General features: G+C 39.1%; 1 protein-coding gene across 1 annotated transcript in view; it reads left to right on the top strand.

Annotated features, from left to right (window-relative positions):
- The window catches only part of ADAD1 (adenosine deaminase domain containing 1), a 52,506-nt gene that overhangs the window by 25,639 nt on the left and 10,973 nt on the right, over positions 1 to 15,894 (top strand). Inside the window, exon 11 of the mRNA XM_026016818.2 lies at positions 11,399 to 11,531. Coding sequence (XP_025872603.1) covers positions 11,399 to 11,531 — 133 coding nt within the window. The remainder of the gene's footprint in view (positions 1 to 11,398; positions 11,532 to 15,894) is intronic.

Below are 15,894 nucleotides of genomic sequence, written 5' to 3'. Positions count from 1 at the left end.
AAAATCCTATAATGTATTTGTTTTAAAAATTCATTTTCTCGAGGGGAGGGGCAAGATGGCGGAAGAGTAGGGTCTCCAAGTCACCTGTCCTCAACAAATTACCTAGAAAACCTTCCAATCATCCTGAAAATCTATGAATTCGGCCTGAGATTTAAAGAGACCAGCTGGAATGCTACAGTGAGAAGAGTTCGCCCTTCTATCAAGGTAGGAAGACGGGAAAAAAGAAATAAAGAAACAAAAGGCCTCCGAGGGGGAGGGGCCCCGCGAGGAGCCGGGCTGAGGCCGGGGCGAGTGTCCCCAGGACAGGAGAGCCCCGTCCAGGAGGAGCAGGAGCTGCACAAACCTTCCCCGCGGAAAGGCCTCCCGGGGAATTGGAGCAGGATCCCCAGAAAGGCGGGGGTGCCCTCGGGCTCCCTGGGACAGTAACAGAGGAACTGCGCCCCGGGGAGATGCACTGAGCTCCCTAAGGGCTGCAGCGCGCACGGCGGGACCCGGAGCAGCTCGGAGGGGCTCAGGCGGAGGCTCCGCGGAGGGGGCTGCGGGGCTCCAGGAGCAGCTCAGCGTCGGCGGCGGCTCGGGCGGAGGAAGAAGCTCCCCGCAGAGGGGGCGGCGCGGCTCCGGGAACAGCTCGGAGGGGCTCGGGCGGCGGCTCCGCGGAGGGGACTGCGGGGCGGGAGCGCGAATCCAACAGCGCAGGCCCCCGGAGCACAGGGCGTCGGGACAGAGCCCAGGATCCGGCCTCCCCCCGGGACAGGCAGAGGCCTGGAGGGCCCAGGACAGCAAGGACGCTCCTGCCTGGAGCTGAGCAGATCAGCGGCCCCGCCCGGGAGCCCCCAGGCCCTGCAGACCGAGAGCCCTGGAGTTACTGCGGGGGCTGACTTCAGGGTCCCAGAGCTGCCCGGGGCCTCACGGGATAAACAACCCCCACTGAGCCCTGCACCAGGCAGGGGCAGAGCAGCTCCCCCAAGTGCTAACACCTGAGAATCAACACAGCAGGCCCCTCCCCCAGAAGACCAGCGAGACGGACCAGTTCCAAGGGAAGTCAAGGGACTTAAAGTATACAGAATCGGAAGATACTCCCCCGTGTTTTTTTTTTTTGTTTCTTTTTTTGGGTTTTTTTTTGGTTTGGTTTTGTGCTTTTTTTTCTTTCTTTCTTCTTGATTTCTGATTGCTTCCCCAACCCCACCCCCCCTTTTTTCTTTTTTCTCCTTTCTTTCTTTTTCTTTCTCTTTTACTTCTCTTTTTCCCTTTTTTTTTCTTCTTTCTCTTTTTTCTTTTTCTCTTTTCTTTCCTTCTCTCTCTTTCTCTCCTTTTCCCAATACAACTTGTTTTTGGCCACTCTGCACTGAGCAAAATCACTAGAAGGAAAACCTCACCTCAAAAAAAAGAATCAGAAACAGCCCTCTCTCCCACAGAGTTACAAAACATGGATTACACTTCAATGTCAGAAAGCCAATTCAGAAGCACTATTTTACAGCTACTGGTGGCTCTAGAAAAAACCATAAAGGACTCAAGAGACTTCATGACTGCAGAATTTAGACCCAATCAGGCAGAAATTAAAAATCAATTAAATGAGATGCAATCCAACCTAGAAGTCCTAACGACGAGGCTTAACGAGGTGGAAGAACAAATGAGGGACATAGAAGACAAGTTGATGGCAAAGAGGGAAACTGAGGAAAAAAGAGACAGGCAATTAAAAGACCATGAGGATAGATTAAGGGAAATAAATGACAGCCTGAGGAAGAAAAACCTACGTTTAATTGGGGTTCCCGAGGGCGCCAAAAGGGACAGAGGGCCAGAATATGTATTTGAACAAATCCTAGCTGAAAACTTTCCGAATCTGGGAAGGGAAACAGGCATTCAGATCCAGGAAAGAGAGAGATCCCCCCCTAAAATCAACAAAAACCGTTCAACACCTCGACATTTAATAGTGAAGCTTGCAAATTCCAAAGATAAGGAGAAGATCCTTAAAGCAGCAAGAGAAAAAAAGTCCCTGACTTTTATGGGTAGGAGTATCAGGGTAACAGCAGACCTCTCCACAGAGACCTGGCAGGCCAGAAAGGGCTGGCAGGATATATTCAGGGTCCTAAATGAAAAGAACATGCAACCAAGAATACTTTATCCAGCAAGGCTTTCATTCAAAATGGAAGGAGAGATAAAGAGCTTCCAAGACAGGCAGGAACTGAAAGAATATGTAACCTCCAAACCAGCTCTGCAAGAAATTTTAAGGGGGACTCTTAAAATTCCCCTTTAAGAAGAAGTTCAGTGGAACAATCCACAAAAACAAGGACTGAATAGATATGATGACACTAAACTCATATCTATCAATAGTAACTCTGAACGTGAACGGGCTTAATGACCCCATCAAAAGGCGCAGGGTTTCAGACTGGATAAAGCAGGACCCATCTATTTGCTGTCTACAAGAGACTCATTTTAGACAGAAGGACACCTACAACCTGAAAATAAAAGGTTGGAGAACCATTTACCATTCAAATGGTCCTCAAAAGAAAGCAGGGGTTGGCATCCTTATATCAGATAAATTAAAATTTACCCCGAAGACTATAGTGAGAGATGAAGAGGGACACTATCTCATACTCAAAGGATCTATCCAACAAGAGGACTTAACAATCCTCAATATATATGCCCCGAATGTGGGAGCTGCCAAATATTTAAACCAATTAATAACCAAACTGAAGAAATACTTTGATAATAATACACTTATACTTGGTGACTTCAATCTAGTTCTCTCCATACTAGATAGGTCTTCTAAGTACAACATATCCAAAGAAACGAGAGCTTTAAATGATACACTGGACGAGATGGATTTCACAGATATCTACAGAACTTTACATCCAAACTCAACTGAATACACATTCTTCTCAAGTGCACATGGAACTTTCTCCAGAATAGACCACATAGTGGGTCACAAATCGGGTCTGAACCGATACCAAAAGATCGGGATAGTCCCCTGTATATTCTCAGACCATAATGCCTTGAAATTAGAACTTAATCACAACAAGAAGTTTGGAAGGACCACAAACACGTGGAGGTTAAGGACCATCCTGCTAAAAGATGAAAAAGTCAACCAGGAAATTAAGGAAGAATTAAAAAGATTCATGGAAACTAATGAGAATGAAGATACAACCGTTCAAAATCTTTGGGATGCAGCAAAAGCAGTCCTGAGGGGGAAATACATCGCAATACAAGCATCCATTCAAAAACTGGAAAGAACTCAAATTCAAAAGCTCACCTTACACATAAAGGAACTAGAGAAAAAGCAACAAATAGACCCCACCCCCAGCAGAAGACAGTTAATTAAAATTCGAGCAGAACTCAATGATATCGAGACCAAAAGAACTGTGGAACAGATCAACAGAACCAGGAGTTGGTTCTTTGAAAGAATTAATAAGATAGATAAACCATTAGCCAACCTTATTAAAAAGAAGAGAGAGAAGACTCAAATTAATAAAATCATGAATGAGAAAGGAGAGATCACTACCAACACCAAGGAAATACAAACGATTTTAAAAACATATTATGAACAGCTGTACGCCAATAAATTAGGAGATCTAGAAGAAATGGACGCATTCCTGGAAAGCCACAAACTACCAAAACTGGAGCAGGAAGAAATAGAAAACCTGAACAGGCCAATAACCAGGGAGGAAATTGAAGCAGTCATCAAAAACCTCCCAAGACACAAGAGTCCAGGGCCAGATGGCTTCCCAGGGGAATTCTATCAAACGTTTAAAGAAGAAATCATACCTATTCTACTAAAGCTGTTTGGAAAGATAGAAAGAGATGGAGTACTTCCAAATTCATTCTATGAGGCCAGCATCACCTTAATTCCGAAACCAGACAAAGACCCCACCAAAAAGGAGAATTACAGACCAATATCCCTGATGAACATGGATGCAAAAATTCTCAACAAGATACTAGCCAATAGGATCCAACAACACATTAAGAAAATTATTCACCATGACCAAGTAGGATTTATCCCCGGGACACAAGGCTGCTTCAACACTCGTAAAACCATCAATGTGATTCACCATATCAGCAAGAGAAAAACCAAGAACCATATGATACTCTCATTAGATGCAGAGAAAGCATTTGACAAAATACAGCATCCATTCCTAATCAAAACCCTTCAGAGTGTTGGGATAGAGGGAACTTTCCTCGACATCTTAAAAGCCATTTACGAAAAGCCCACAGCAAATACCATTCTCAATGGGGAAGCACTGGGAGCCTTTCCCCTAAGATCAGGAACAAGACAGGGATGTCCACTCTCACCACTGCTGTTCAACATAGTTCTGGAAGCCCTCGCCTCAGCAATCAGACAACAAAAAGACATTAAAGGCATTCAAATTGGCAAAGAAGAAGTCAAACTCTCCCTCTTCGCCGATGACATGATACTCTACATAGAAAACCCAAAAGCCTCCACCCCAAGATTGCTAGAACTCATACAGCAATTTGGTAGCGTGGCAGGATACAAATTCAATGCCCAGAAATCAATGGCATTTCTATACACTCACAATGAGACTGAAGAAAGAGAAATTAAGGAGTCCATCCCATTTACAATTGCACCCAAAAGCATAAGATACCTAGGAATAAACCTAACCAAAGAGGTAAAAGATCTATACCCTAAAAACTATAGAACACTTCTGAAAGAAATTGAGGAAGACACAAAGAGATGGAAAAATATTCCATGCTCATGGATTGGCAGAATTAATATTGTAAAAATGTCAATGTTACCCAGGGCAATTTACACGTTTAATGCAATCCCTATCAAAATACCATGGACTTTCTTCAGAGAGTTAGAACAAATTATTTTAAGATTTGTGTGGAATCAGAAAAGACCCCGAATAGCCAGGGGAATTTTAAAAAAGAAAACCATATCTGGGGGCATCACAATGCCAGATTTCAGGTTGTACTACAAAGCTGTGGTCATCAAGACAGTGTGGTACTGGCACAAAAACAGACACATAGATCAATGGAACAGAATAGAGAACCCAGAAGTGGACCCTGAAATGTATGGTCATCTAATATTCGATAAAGGAGGAAAGACTATCCATTGGAAGAAAGACAGTCTCTTCAATAAATGGTGCTGGGAAAATTGGACATCCACATGCAGAAGAATGAAACTGGACCACTCTCTTTCACCATACACAAAGATAAACTCAAAATGGATGAGAGATCTAAATGTGAGACAAGAGTCCATCAAAATCATAGAAGAGAACACAGGCAACACCCTCTTTGAACTCGGCCACAGTAACTTCTTGCAAGATGCATCCACAAAGGCCAAAGAAACAAAAGCAAAAATGAACTATTGGGACTTCATCAAGATAAGAAGCTTTTGCACAGCAAAGGATACAGTCAACAAAACTAAAAGACAACCTACAGAATGGGAGAAGATATTTGCAAATGACATATCAGATAAAGAGCTAGTTTCCCAAATCTATAAAGAACGTATTAAACTCAACACCAAAGAAACAAACAATCCAATCATGAAATGGGCAAAAGACATGAAGAGAAATCTCACAGAGGAAGACATGGACATGGCCAACATGCACATGAGAAAATGCTCTGCATCACTTGCCATCAGGGAAATACAAATCAAAACTACAATGAGATACCACCTCACACCAGTGAGAATGGGGAAAATTAACAAGGCAGGAAACCACAAATGTTGGAGAGGATGCGGAGAAAAGGGAACCCTCTTACACTGTTGGTGGGAATGTGAACTGGTGCAGCCACTCTGGAAAACTGTGTGGAGGTTCCTCAAAGAGTTAAAAATAGACCTGCCCTACGACCCAGCAATTGCACTGTTGGGGATTTACCCCAAAGATTCAGATGCAATGAAACGTCGGGACACCTGCACCCGATGTTTCTAGCAGCAATGTCCACAATAGCCAAACTGTGGAAGGAGCCTCGGTGTCCATCGAAAGATGAATGGATAAAGAAGATGTGGTTTATGTATACAATGGAATATTACTCAGCCATTAGAAACGACAGATACCCACCATTTGCTTCAACATGGATGGAACTGGAGGGTATTATGCTGAGTGAAATAAGTCAGTCGGAGAAGGACAAACAGTGTATGTTCTCATTCATTTGGGGAATATGAATAATAGTGAAAGGGAATATAAAGGAAGGGAAAAGAAATGTTGGGAAATATCAGGAAGGGAGACAGAACTTAAAGACTCCTAACTCGGGGAAACGAACTAGGGGTGGTGGAAGGGGAGGAGGGCGGGTGTTGGAGGGGAATGGGTGACGGGCACTGAGGTGGACACTTGACGGGATGAGCACTGGGTGTTTTTCTGTATGTCGGTAAATTGAACACCAATAAAAATTAAAAAAATAAATAAATAAAAATAAAAAAATAAAAATTCATTTTCTCTTACTGACTCTGAGTTTCTGGATCTAAGGCTAAGGATATGTGTTCTCATATATTATTCACATATACTTACATGTGAGAACTAATGTACTATGTTATACTGCCTTCTTAAAATAACCCTGATTACATGGTGCTGTTGCTCTTTGACAGATAAACTGCTTCAAGCTAGGTTTATTATTTTTCTTGATGTCACACACAAATAATAATACAGCTGGGATTCTTATCTGGATATTATTTCCAAAGCCCTTGTCAATAACCATAATATGTTATGCCTTTTAGACATTTCTTTGTAAATTCCTGCCATTGATTAGCAAGTAAAACTACAGCTGCTCTTCTAGTGTATGCTCTTCTATGGTCACAACCATACATTTTTAATGAGATGATAGTGTTAAAAATTAAACTGCTTTTTTGGTGAAAGATGGATTTAAGACCACATGCAAGCCAGTGTTACAATCAACTAGGCATACTATTGTTTACTTCAACTAGTGTGAATTACACTGTTCTTGCTTTGAATCAGCACAAAGTAATATCACTGTTAACAGTGGACAAACTGTGCACATTAAAAAGTCTTTTACTGAAAACACAAAATACTAGCATAAATAAGCTGAAATGTAAAATGAGTTTAATTTATTATAGCTAAATACTTGCCAGGTGATTGATTACAAGTAAAGAGAGCACATATGATCTAAATAGTAGATTACACTGTTGGTGGGAATGTGAACTCGGCCACATTCAGCTCCAAAGCACTACATAAAAGATACTATCATTGTAATGTGTAATTTACAAGGAAGAAAGAACCATTAACAGATATATGTGCAACAACATAGTATCATTATTCAAAAAAAAAAGAAGTTACAGGAGGAAAAATAGAAATCCAGTAGTAATTGAGACAGTAATTTACCTTTCAGTTCATGATCAAATGAACAAAACAATAAGCACAAGGATACAGTGGTTTTTAATAACAAAAAGGTAGATTTGATTAACTTATATAAAACTGCACTGTAAAAATATAAAACACACCTACTTTTGAGGAACCTATAGAATATTGAAAAAAAAAATGATCCTATGTTATTCCACAAAGAAAATCGCAATTCTGAAAGTTAGAAGCCATGTGAGAACCTAGAACTGGACCCTCAGTTCTATAGTCAGCTAATCTTCAACAAAAGCAGGAAAGATATTCAATGGAAAAACACTAATCAACAAATGGTGTTGGGAAAACTGGACCACATTTTACACTATACACAAAACTAAACTCTAAACGGATGAAAGACCTAAATGTGAGACAGGAATCCATCAAAAACCTAGAAAAAAACAAATGCAGTGACAGCTTTCACCTCAGCCGTGGCAGCTTTCTATTAGGCATGTCTCTAGAGGTGAAGAAAACAAGAGTAAAAATGAACTATTGGGACTTCATCGAGATAAAAAGCTTCTGCACAGCAAAGGAAACAACAAAACTAAAAGGCAACCTATGGAATGGAAGAAGATACTTGTAAATGTCTTATCAGATAAAAAGCTATAGTAGTATCCAAAATCTATAAAGAACTGAACAAACTCAATACCTAAAAACCAAAAAATCCAGTCAAGAAATGGACAGAAAACATGAAGTGTTATTTTTCCAAAGAAGACCTACACATGGCTAACAGCCACATGAAAAAATATTCAACAGCAGTCATCATCAGGGAAATAAAACCACAATGAGATACAACCTCATACTGGTCTGAATGCTAAAGGAAAAACTTAAGGAACAACAGACGTTGGTGAGGATGTGAAGAAAGGGGAACCCTCTTGCACTTTGGATAGGAATGCAGACTGGTGCAGCCACTCTGGAAAATAGTATGGAGGTTCCTCAAAAAGTTAAAAATGGAGCTACTCTATGACCCAGCAATTATACTACTAGGTATTTATCCAAAAAACACAAAAATAGTGATTCAGAGAGCCAGAGGCACCCCAGCGTTTGTAACAGCAATGTCCACAATGGCCAAAATATGGAAAGAACCCAGATGTCCATTGACTGATGAATGGATAAAGAAGTGGTATACACACACATATACACATAAAATGGAATATTACTCAGCCATCAAAAACAATGGAATCTTGCCACTAGCAACAGTGTGGATGGAACTAGAGGGTATTTGTTTTAAACTAGAGGGTAAAAAAAAAAAATAAACTAGAGGGTATTATGCTAAGTGAAATAAATCAGAGAAAGACAAATACCATATGATTTCACTCATGTGGGATTTAAGAAAAAAAACAGCACAGAGGAAGGGAAAGAAAAACAAGATAAAAACAGGAAAACAAACTAAGGGTTGCTGGAGGGGAGGCAAGGGTAGATGGGAGAACTGGGTGATGGACATCAAGGAGGACACTTGATGTAATGAGCACTGGGTGTTCTATGCAACTGATGAGTCCCTAAACTCTACCCTGAAACTAATGTACACTGTATGCTAACTAGCTTGAATTTAAAGGTAGAAGTGATGTAGATAGTATTTTTGGTTGTGATACAGTAAATCTGTAAAAAACAAAATCAGTATACTAGGAGTTTCATTGGTGGGGGGAGTCTTCTAACTTTTGACTCAAAGAGGAAATATAAGGGATGCCTGGGGGTGCTCAGTGGTTAAGCATCTGCCTTCAACTCAGGGTGTGATCCTGGAGTCCCAGGATCAAGTCCCATGTTGGGCTACCTGCACGGAGCCTGCTTCTCCCTCCTCTATATCTCTGCCTCTCTCTGTGTCTCTAATGAATAAATAAAAATCTTTTTTTTAAAAAAAAGAGGAAATATAAAATGAAACAGCAGAATATTTGAGACAAGGATATTGAAAGCATTCAATATATTCTATATATATATAGTTCAGTATATCAGAACTTGTAGGATATACAGCTAAATGCAAAGCTGAATGGAAAAGACAGTAGTTGAAATGCTTATATCAGGAAATAAGCAGAATGTAGAAATCAACAAAACTAGAAATGTAACTTAAAGAGCTAAATAATTTAGGAAGTAGTCTTAGAAATCTGAGTCTGTGAAAAAATATCTCTAGCGAGTCTCTTGTTTAGTGAATTAAGGGAGTAATTAACAGAAACTGAAAATTAAAGGTTCATAAAAACTTCTCTCAAAATGTAAATATTTTTTTAAAAATCCTGTGAAATGCATATATCTTTAGGAAAAATTATTTATATAACTGGTACAAAAGAGGGAAAAATCTCAACAATATTTTCATAAGAAAGTAAGGTACCCTGTTTGCAAAGAAAGAGCACCGTGCTGAGGTGGTTCAGGGGAATTTTAAACCTTTATAAATAGAAGAAATTTCCAGTGCTATCTAAGAAGATGGAAAACATTAAAATTCTTTTATGAAGCAGGTGTATCACTGCTACTTAAATCCGATAGAAGATTGCTGCCCTCCCTCCACAAAAGTTGTATATGAAGCTTTCTTTTATATCCAAACAAAATATTGCTAAATAAATTAGTAGGAATCAGGATGTAGTAGTATATTTAAAAATACATATTTTATACAACAATACCAATTAGTATTTTTTATAGGAGTGAGGATAGTAACATAATAGGAATAACAACAGGCTAGAAATAAATTCTTATTAAAATAGTCATATTGATTTAGGGACATAATATATTCATCCTATATAAATTCTAAGAAGGCATATAATATAGCTCTTTAGCTATTCTAGATAAAGATAATAAAAAAGGAATAGTTTGATATTTTTGTTAAGGATAAAATGTGTGTTTTATTAGTCAAAAGTATCATCATGGTTGATAATATCCAGAACAAGAAACGATTGTTTACTGTTAGTGTTAATATTATACTTAAAGCATTTGGACAAGAGAAAGAAATGAAAGATTATAAAATATTGGAAGGAAGAAGGTAAAATTACCATTCTTTGCATATGGTATCATTTTATACCCTAAAAGCCCAGGAGAATCATTGAGAAAACTACAACCAAAGGTATCATGATGAAAATATTAACAAAGAGATAATTGATTTCATACATAAGAGCTTTTGTTAATTATTGCTGTGAATAAAACTACCTCAAAACTTAGTGATTTAAAAATAACCGTTTATTACTGCTCGAAGTTTTTAGGTCAACTAAGCTGGATATTGTGGAGCTCCCTCTTTCATCCAGGGTTAGCTCTAGGTCAACTGAAATTCAACTTGGCTGAACTTAGAAGGATGACATGGCTCTGGTCCACGTGTTGTCTCACCCTCTTGTAGACTGGTCCCAGCTGGTTCGCTGGGCAGAGATAGGATTCCCTAGAGAATGAGAACACAAACCTATAAGTCCCAGGCTCAGAACTGACACATCATCTATTCTGTTAACCAAAATAAGGCACAAAGCTAGCTCAAATTCAGGGAGATGGGAAATCAACCATAGTTCTTGAGAGTAGAATCTGGAAAGTCACATAAAGAGTATGGAGACGGGAAATGAAGGATTTGAGAAATTTTTGTAAATACAAGAACAACGAATAAGATAAAGCAAAAAATTTCGTGGTCTATGGACCCACTTTTAATTAGAAACAAAAAATATATGCAAGGACATATACAGAAGGTCATGAGGGGGTGTATATATTCTTTTAGTGAGTTAAAATTTACATGTAGTAAAATGGGCTATATAGCTTCATGACTTTTGATATATATACACCTGTACTACTATTACTCCATTAAAATGCAGGACATTTTCATTATTCCAGAAAATATTTCTGTCCCTTTTTCCAGGCAGTTCTAGTACAGCTTTTAATTTGGATCAATATAGATTAATTTTGCTTCAAACAGTAAAATGTTCCAGTATCTGCTTTAATTTTTAATGCAACACTATAATTTAAACTGTAATAAAATTAGCTTCAGAAAGTAAATATTCAGAATGATTTTATGTAAAAATCTTTCACTATTTTCATTGTACATAATTGGAAAAAATATTTGTAGATTTTGTGTTGATTTTCATCTTTACAATTGTCAACATCCTTGAATAATGATTGTGAATGTTTCATTCTTTCTACTTTAGTTCCCCATTTAAAAGTGGTGTGTCAATGGCAAGTCGGCTTTGTAAAGCTGCAATGTTAAGTCGATTTAACCTGCTTGCCAAAGAAGCTAAAAAAGAAGATTTACTTGAGGCTAGTACATACCATGCAGCAAAGGTAAGTCCTTAAAGGAATGAAATTGATTGTAGAAATAAAATTTAAGAAAACAAAAATGTAATTTTATGATAATGAGACATAGGAGAAGTTGGTTGAAATAGTTCCTGAGTAGGCAGGGGCAGAGCAGCTCCCCCAAGTGCTAACACCTGAGAATCAGCACAGCAGGCCCCTCCCCCAGAGACCAAGGAGACGGACCAGTTCCAAGGGAAGTCAAGGGACTTAAAGTATATAGAATCGGAAGATACTCCCCCGTGGTTTTTTTTGTTTTTGTTTTTGTTTTTGTTTTGTTTTGTGCTTTTTTTTCTTTCTTTCTTCTTGATTTCTGATTGCTTCCCCCACCCCACCCCACCCTTTTTTTTCTTTTTTCTCCTTTTTCTTTCTTTTTCTTCTCTTTTCCCCCTTTTTTTTCTTCTTTCTCTTTTTTCTTTTTCTCTTTTCTTTCCTTCTCTCTTTCTCCTTTTCCCAGTACAACTTGTTTATGGCCACTCTGCACTGAGCAAAATCACTAGAAGGAAAACCTCACCTCAAAAAAAAAAGAATCAGAAACAGCCCTCTCTCCCACAGAGTTACAAAATATGGATTACACTTCAATGTCAGAAAGCCAATTCAGAAGCACTATTTTACAGCTACTGGTGGCTCTAGAAAAAACCATAAAGGACTCAAGAGACTTCATGACTGCAGAATTTAGATCCAATCAGGCAGAAATTAAAAATCAATTAAATGAGATGCAATCCAACCTAGAAGTCCTAACGACGAGGCTTAACGAGGTGGAAGAACAAATGAGTGACATAGAAGACAAGTTGATGGCAAAGAGGGAAACTGAGGAAAAAAGAGACAGGCAATTAAAAGACCATGAGGATAGATTAAGGGAAATAAATGACAGCCTGAGGAAGAAAAACCTACGTTTAATTGGGGTTCCCAAGGGCGCGGAAAGGGACAGAGGGCCAGAATATGTATTTGAACAAATCCTAGCTGAAAACTTTCCGAATCTGGGAAGGGAAACAGGCATTCAGATCCAGGAAAGAGAGAGATCCCCCCCTAAAATCAACAAAAACCGTTCAACACCTCGACATTTAATAGTGAAGCTTGCAAATTCCAAAGATAAGAAGATCCTTAAAGCAGCAAGAGAAAAAAAGTCCCTGACTTTTATGGGGAGGAATATCAGGGTAACAGCAGACCTCTCCACAGAGACCTGGCAGGCCAGAAAGGGCTGGCAGGATATATTCAGGGTCCTAAATGAAAAGAACATGCAACCAAGAATACTTTATCCAGCAAGGCTTTCATTCAAAATGGAAGGAGAGATAAAGAGCTTCCAAGACAGGCAGGAACTGAAAGAATATGTAACCTCCAAACCAGCTCTGCAAGAAATTTTAAGGGGGACTCTTAAAATTCCCCTTTAAGAAGAAGTTCAGTGGAACAATCCACAAAAACAAGGACTGAATAGATATGATGACACTAAACTCATATCTATCAATAGTAACTCTGAACGTGAACGGGCTTAATGACCCCATCAAAAGGCGCAGGGTTTCAGACTGGATAAAAAAGCAGGACCCATCTATTTGCTGTCTACAAGAGACTCATTTTAGACAGAAGGACACCTACAACCTGAAAATAAAAGGTTGGAGAACCATTTACCATTCAAATGGTCCTCAAAAGAAAGCAGGGGTTGGCATCCTTATATCAGATAAATTAAAATTTACCCCGAAGACTATAGTGAGAGATGAAGAGGGACACTATCTCATACTCAAAGGATCTATCCAACAAGAGGACTTAACAATCCTCAATATATATGCCCCGAATGTGGGAGCTGCCAAATATTTAAACCAATTAATAACCAAACTGAAGAAATACTTTGATAATAATACACTTATACTTGGTGACTTCAATCTAGTTCTCTCCATACTAGATAGGTCTTCTAAGTACAACATATCCAAAGAAACGAGAGCTTTAAATGATACACTGGACGAGATGGATTTCACAGATATCTACAGAACTTTACATCCAAACTCAACTGAATACACATTCTTCTCAAGTGCACATGGAACTTTCTCCAGAATAGACCACATAGTGGGTCACAAATCGGGTCTGAACCGATACCAAAAGATCGGGATAGTCCCCTGTATATTCTCAGACCATAATGCCTTGAAATTAGAACTTAATCACAACAAGAAGTTTGGAAGGACCACAAACACGTGGAGGTTAAGGACCATCCTGCTAAAAGATGAAAAAGTCAACCAGGAAATTAAGGAAGAATTAAAAAGATTCATGGAAACTAATGAGAATGAAGATACAACCGTTCAAAATCTTTGGGATGCAGCAAAAGCAGTCCTGAGGGGGAAATACATCGCAATACAAGCATCCATTCAAAAACTGGAAAGAACTCAAATTCAAAAGCTCACCTTACACATAAAGGAACTAGAGAAAAAGCAACAAATGGACCCCACCCCCAGCAGAAGAAGACAGTTAATTAAAATTCGAGCAGAACTCAATGATATCGAGACCAAAAGAACTGTGGAACAGATCAACAGAACCAGGAGTTGGTTCTTTGAAAGAATTAATAAGATAGATAAACCATTAGCCAACCTTATTAAAAAGAAGAGAGAGAAGACTCAAATTAATAAAATCATGAATGAGAAAGGAGAGATCACTACCAACACCAAGGAAATACAAACGATTTTAAAAACATATTATGAACAGCTGTACGCCAATAAATTAGGAGATCTAGAAGAAATGGACGCATTCCTGGAAAGCCACAAACTACCAAAACTGGAGCAGGAAGAAATAGAAAACCTGAACAGGCCAATAACCAGGGAGGAAATTGAAGCAGTCATCAAAAACCTCCCAAGACACAAGAGTCCAGGGCCAGATGGCTTCCCAGGGGAATTCTATCAAACGTTTAAAGAAGAAATCATACCTATTCTACTAAAGCTGTTTGGAAAGATAGAAAGAGATGGAGTACTTCCAAATTCATTCTATGAGGCCAGCATCACCTTAATTCCGAAACCAGACAAAGACCCCACCAAAAAGGAGAATTACAGACCAATATCCCTGATGAACATGGATGCAAAAATTCTCAACAAGATACTAGCCAATAGGATCCAACAACACATTAAGAAAATTATTCACCATGACCAAGTAGGATTTATCCCCGGGACACAAGGCTGGTTCAACACTCGTAAAACCATCAATGTGATTCACCATATCAGCAAGAGAAAAACCAAGAACCATATGATACTCTCATTAGATGCAGAGAAAGCATTTGACAAAATACAGCATCCATTCCTAATCAAAACCCTTCAGAGTGTTGGGATAGAGGGAACTTTCCTCGACATCTTAAAAGCCATTTACGAAAAGCCCACAGCAAATACCATTCTCAATGGGGAAGCACTGGGAGCCTTTCCCCTAAGATCAGGAACAAGACAGGGATGTCCACTCTCACCACTGCTGTTCAACATAGTTCTGGAAGCCCTCGCCTCAGCAATCAGACAACAAAAAGACATTAAAGGCATTCAAATTGGCAAAGAAGAAGTCAAACTCTCCCTCTTCGCCGATGACATGATACTCTACATAGAAAACCCAAAAGCCTCCACCCCAAGATTGCTAGAACTCATACAGCAATTTGGTAGCGTGGCAGGATACAAATTCAATGCCCAGAAATCAATGGCATTTCTATACACTCACAATGAGACTGAAGAAAGAGAAATTAAGGAGTCCATCCCATTTACAATTGCACCCAAAAGCATAAGATACCTAGGAATAAACCTAACCAAAGAGGTAAAAGATCTATACCCTAAAAACTATAGAACACTTCTGAAAGAAATTGAGGAAGACACAAAGAGATGGAAAAATATTCCATGCTCATGGATTGGAAGAATTAATATTGTAAAAATGTCAATGTTACCCAGGGCAATTGACACATTTAATGCAATCCCTATCAAAATACCATGGACTTTCTTCAGAGAGTTAGAACAAATTATTTTAAGATTTGTGTGGAATCAGAAAAGACCCCGAATAGCCAGGGGAATTTTAAAAAAGAAAACCATATCTGGGGGCATCACAATGCCAGATTTCAGGTTGTACTACAAAGCTGTGGTCATCAAGACAGTGTGGTACTGGCACAAAAACAGACACATAGATCAATGGAACAGAATAGAGAACCCAGAAGTGGACCCTGAAATGTATGGTCATCTAATATTCGATAAAGGAGGAAAGACTATCCATTGGAAGAAAGACAGTCTCTTCAATAAATGGTGCTGGGAAAATTGGACATCCACATGCAGAAGAATGAAACTGGACCACTCTCTTTCACCATACACAAAGATAAACTCAAAATGGATGAGAGATCTAAACGTGAGACAAGAGT

This window comes from Vulpes vulpes, chromosome 4, assembly GCF_048418805.1.
Source record: "Vulpes vulpes isolate BD-2025 chromosome 4, VulVul3, whole genome shotgun sequence".
In the NCBI taxonomy this organism is placed as follows: Eukaryota; Metazoa; Chordata; class Mammalia; order Carnivora; family Canidae; genus Vulpes; species Vulpes vulpes.
The sequence above is the reverse complement of the archived record's forward strand: the minus strand, read 5'-3'. Positions and strand labels throughout refer to the sequence as shown.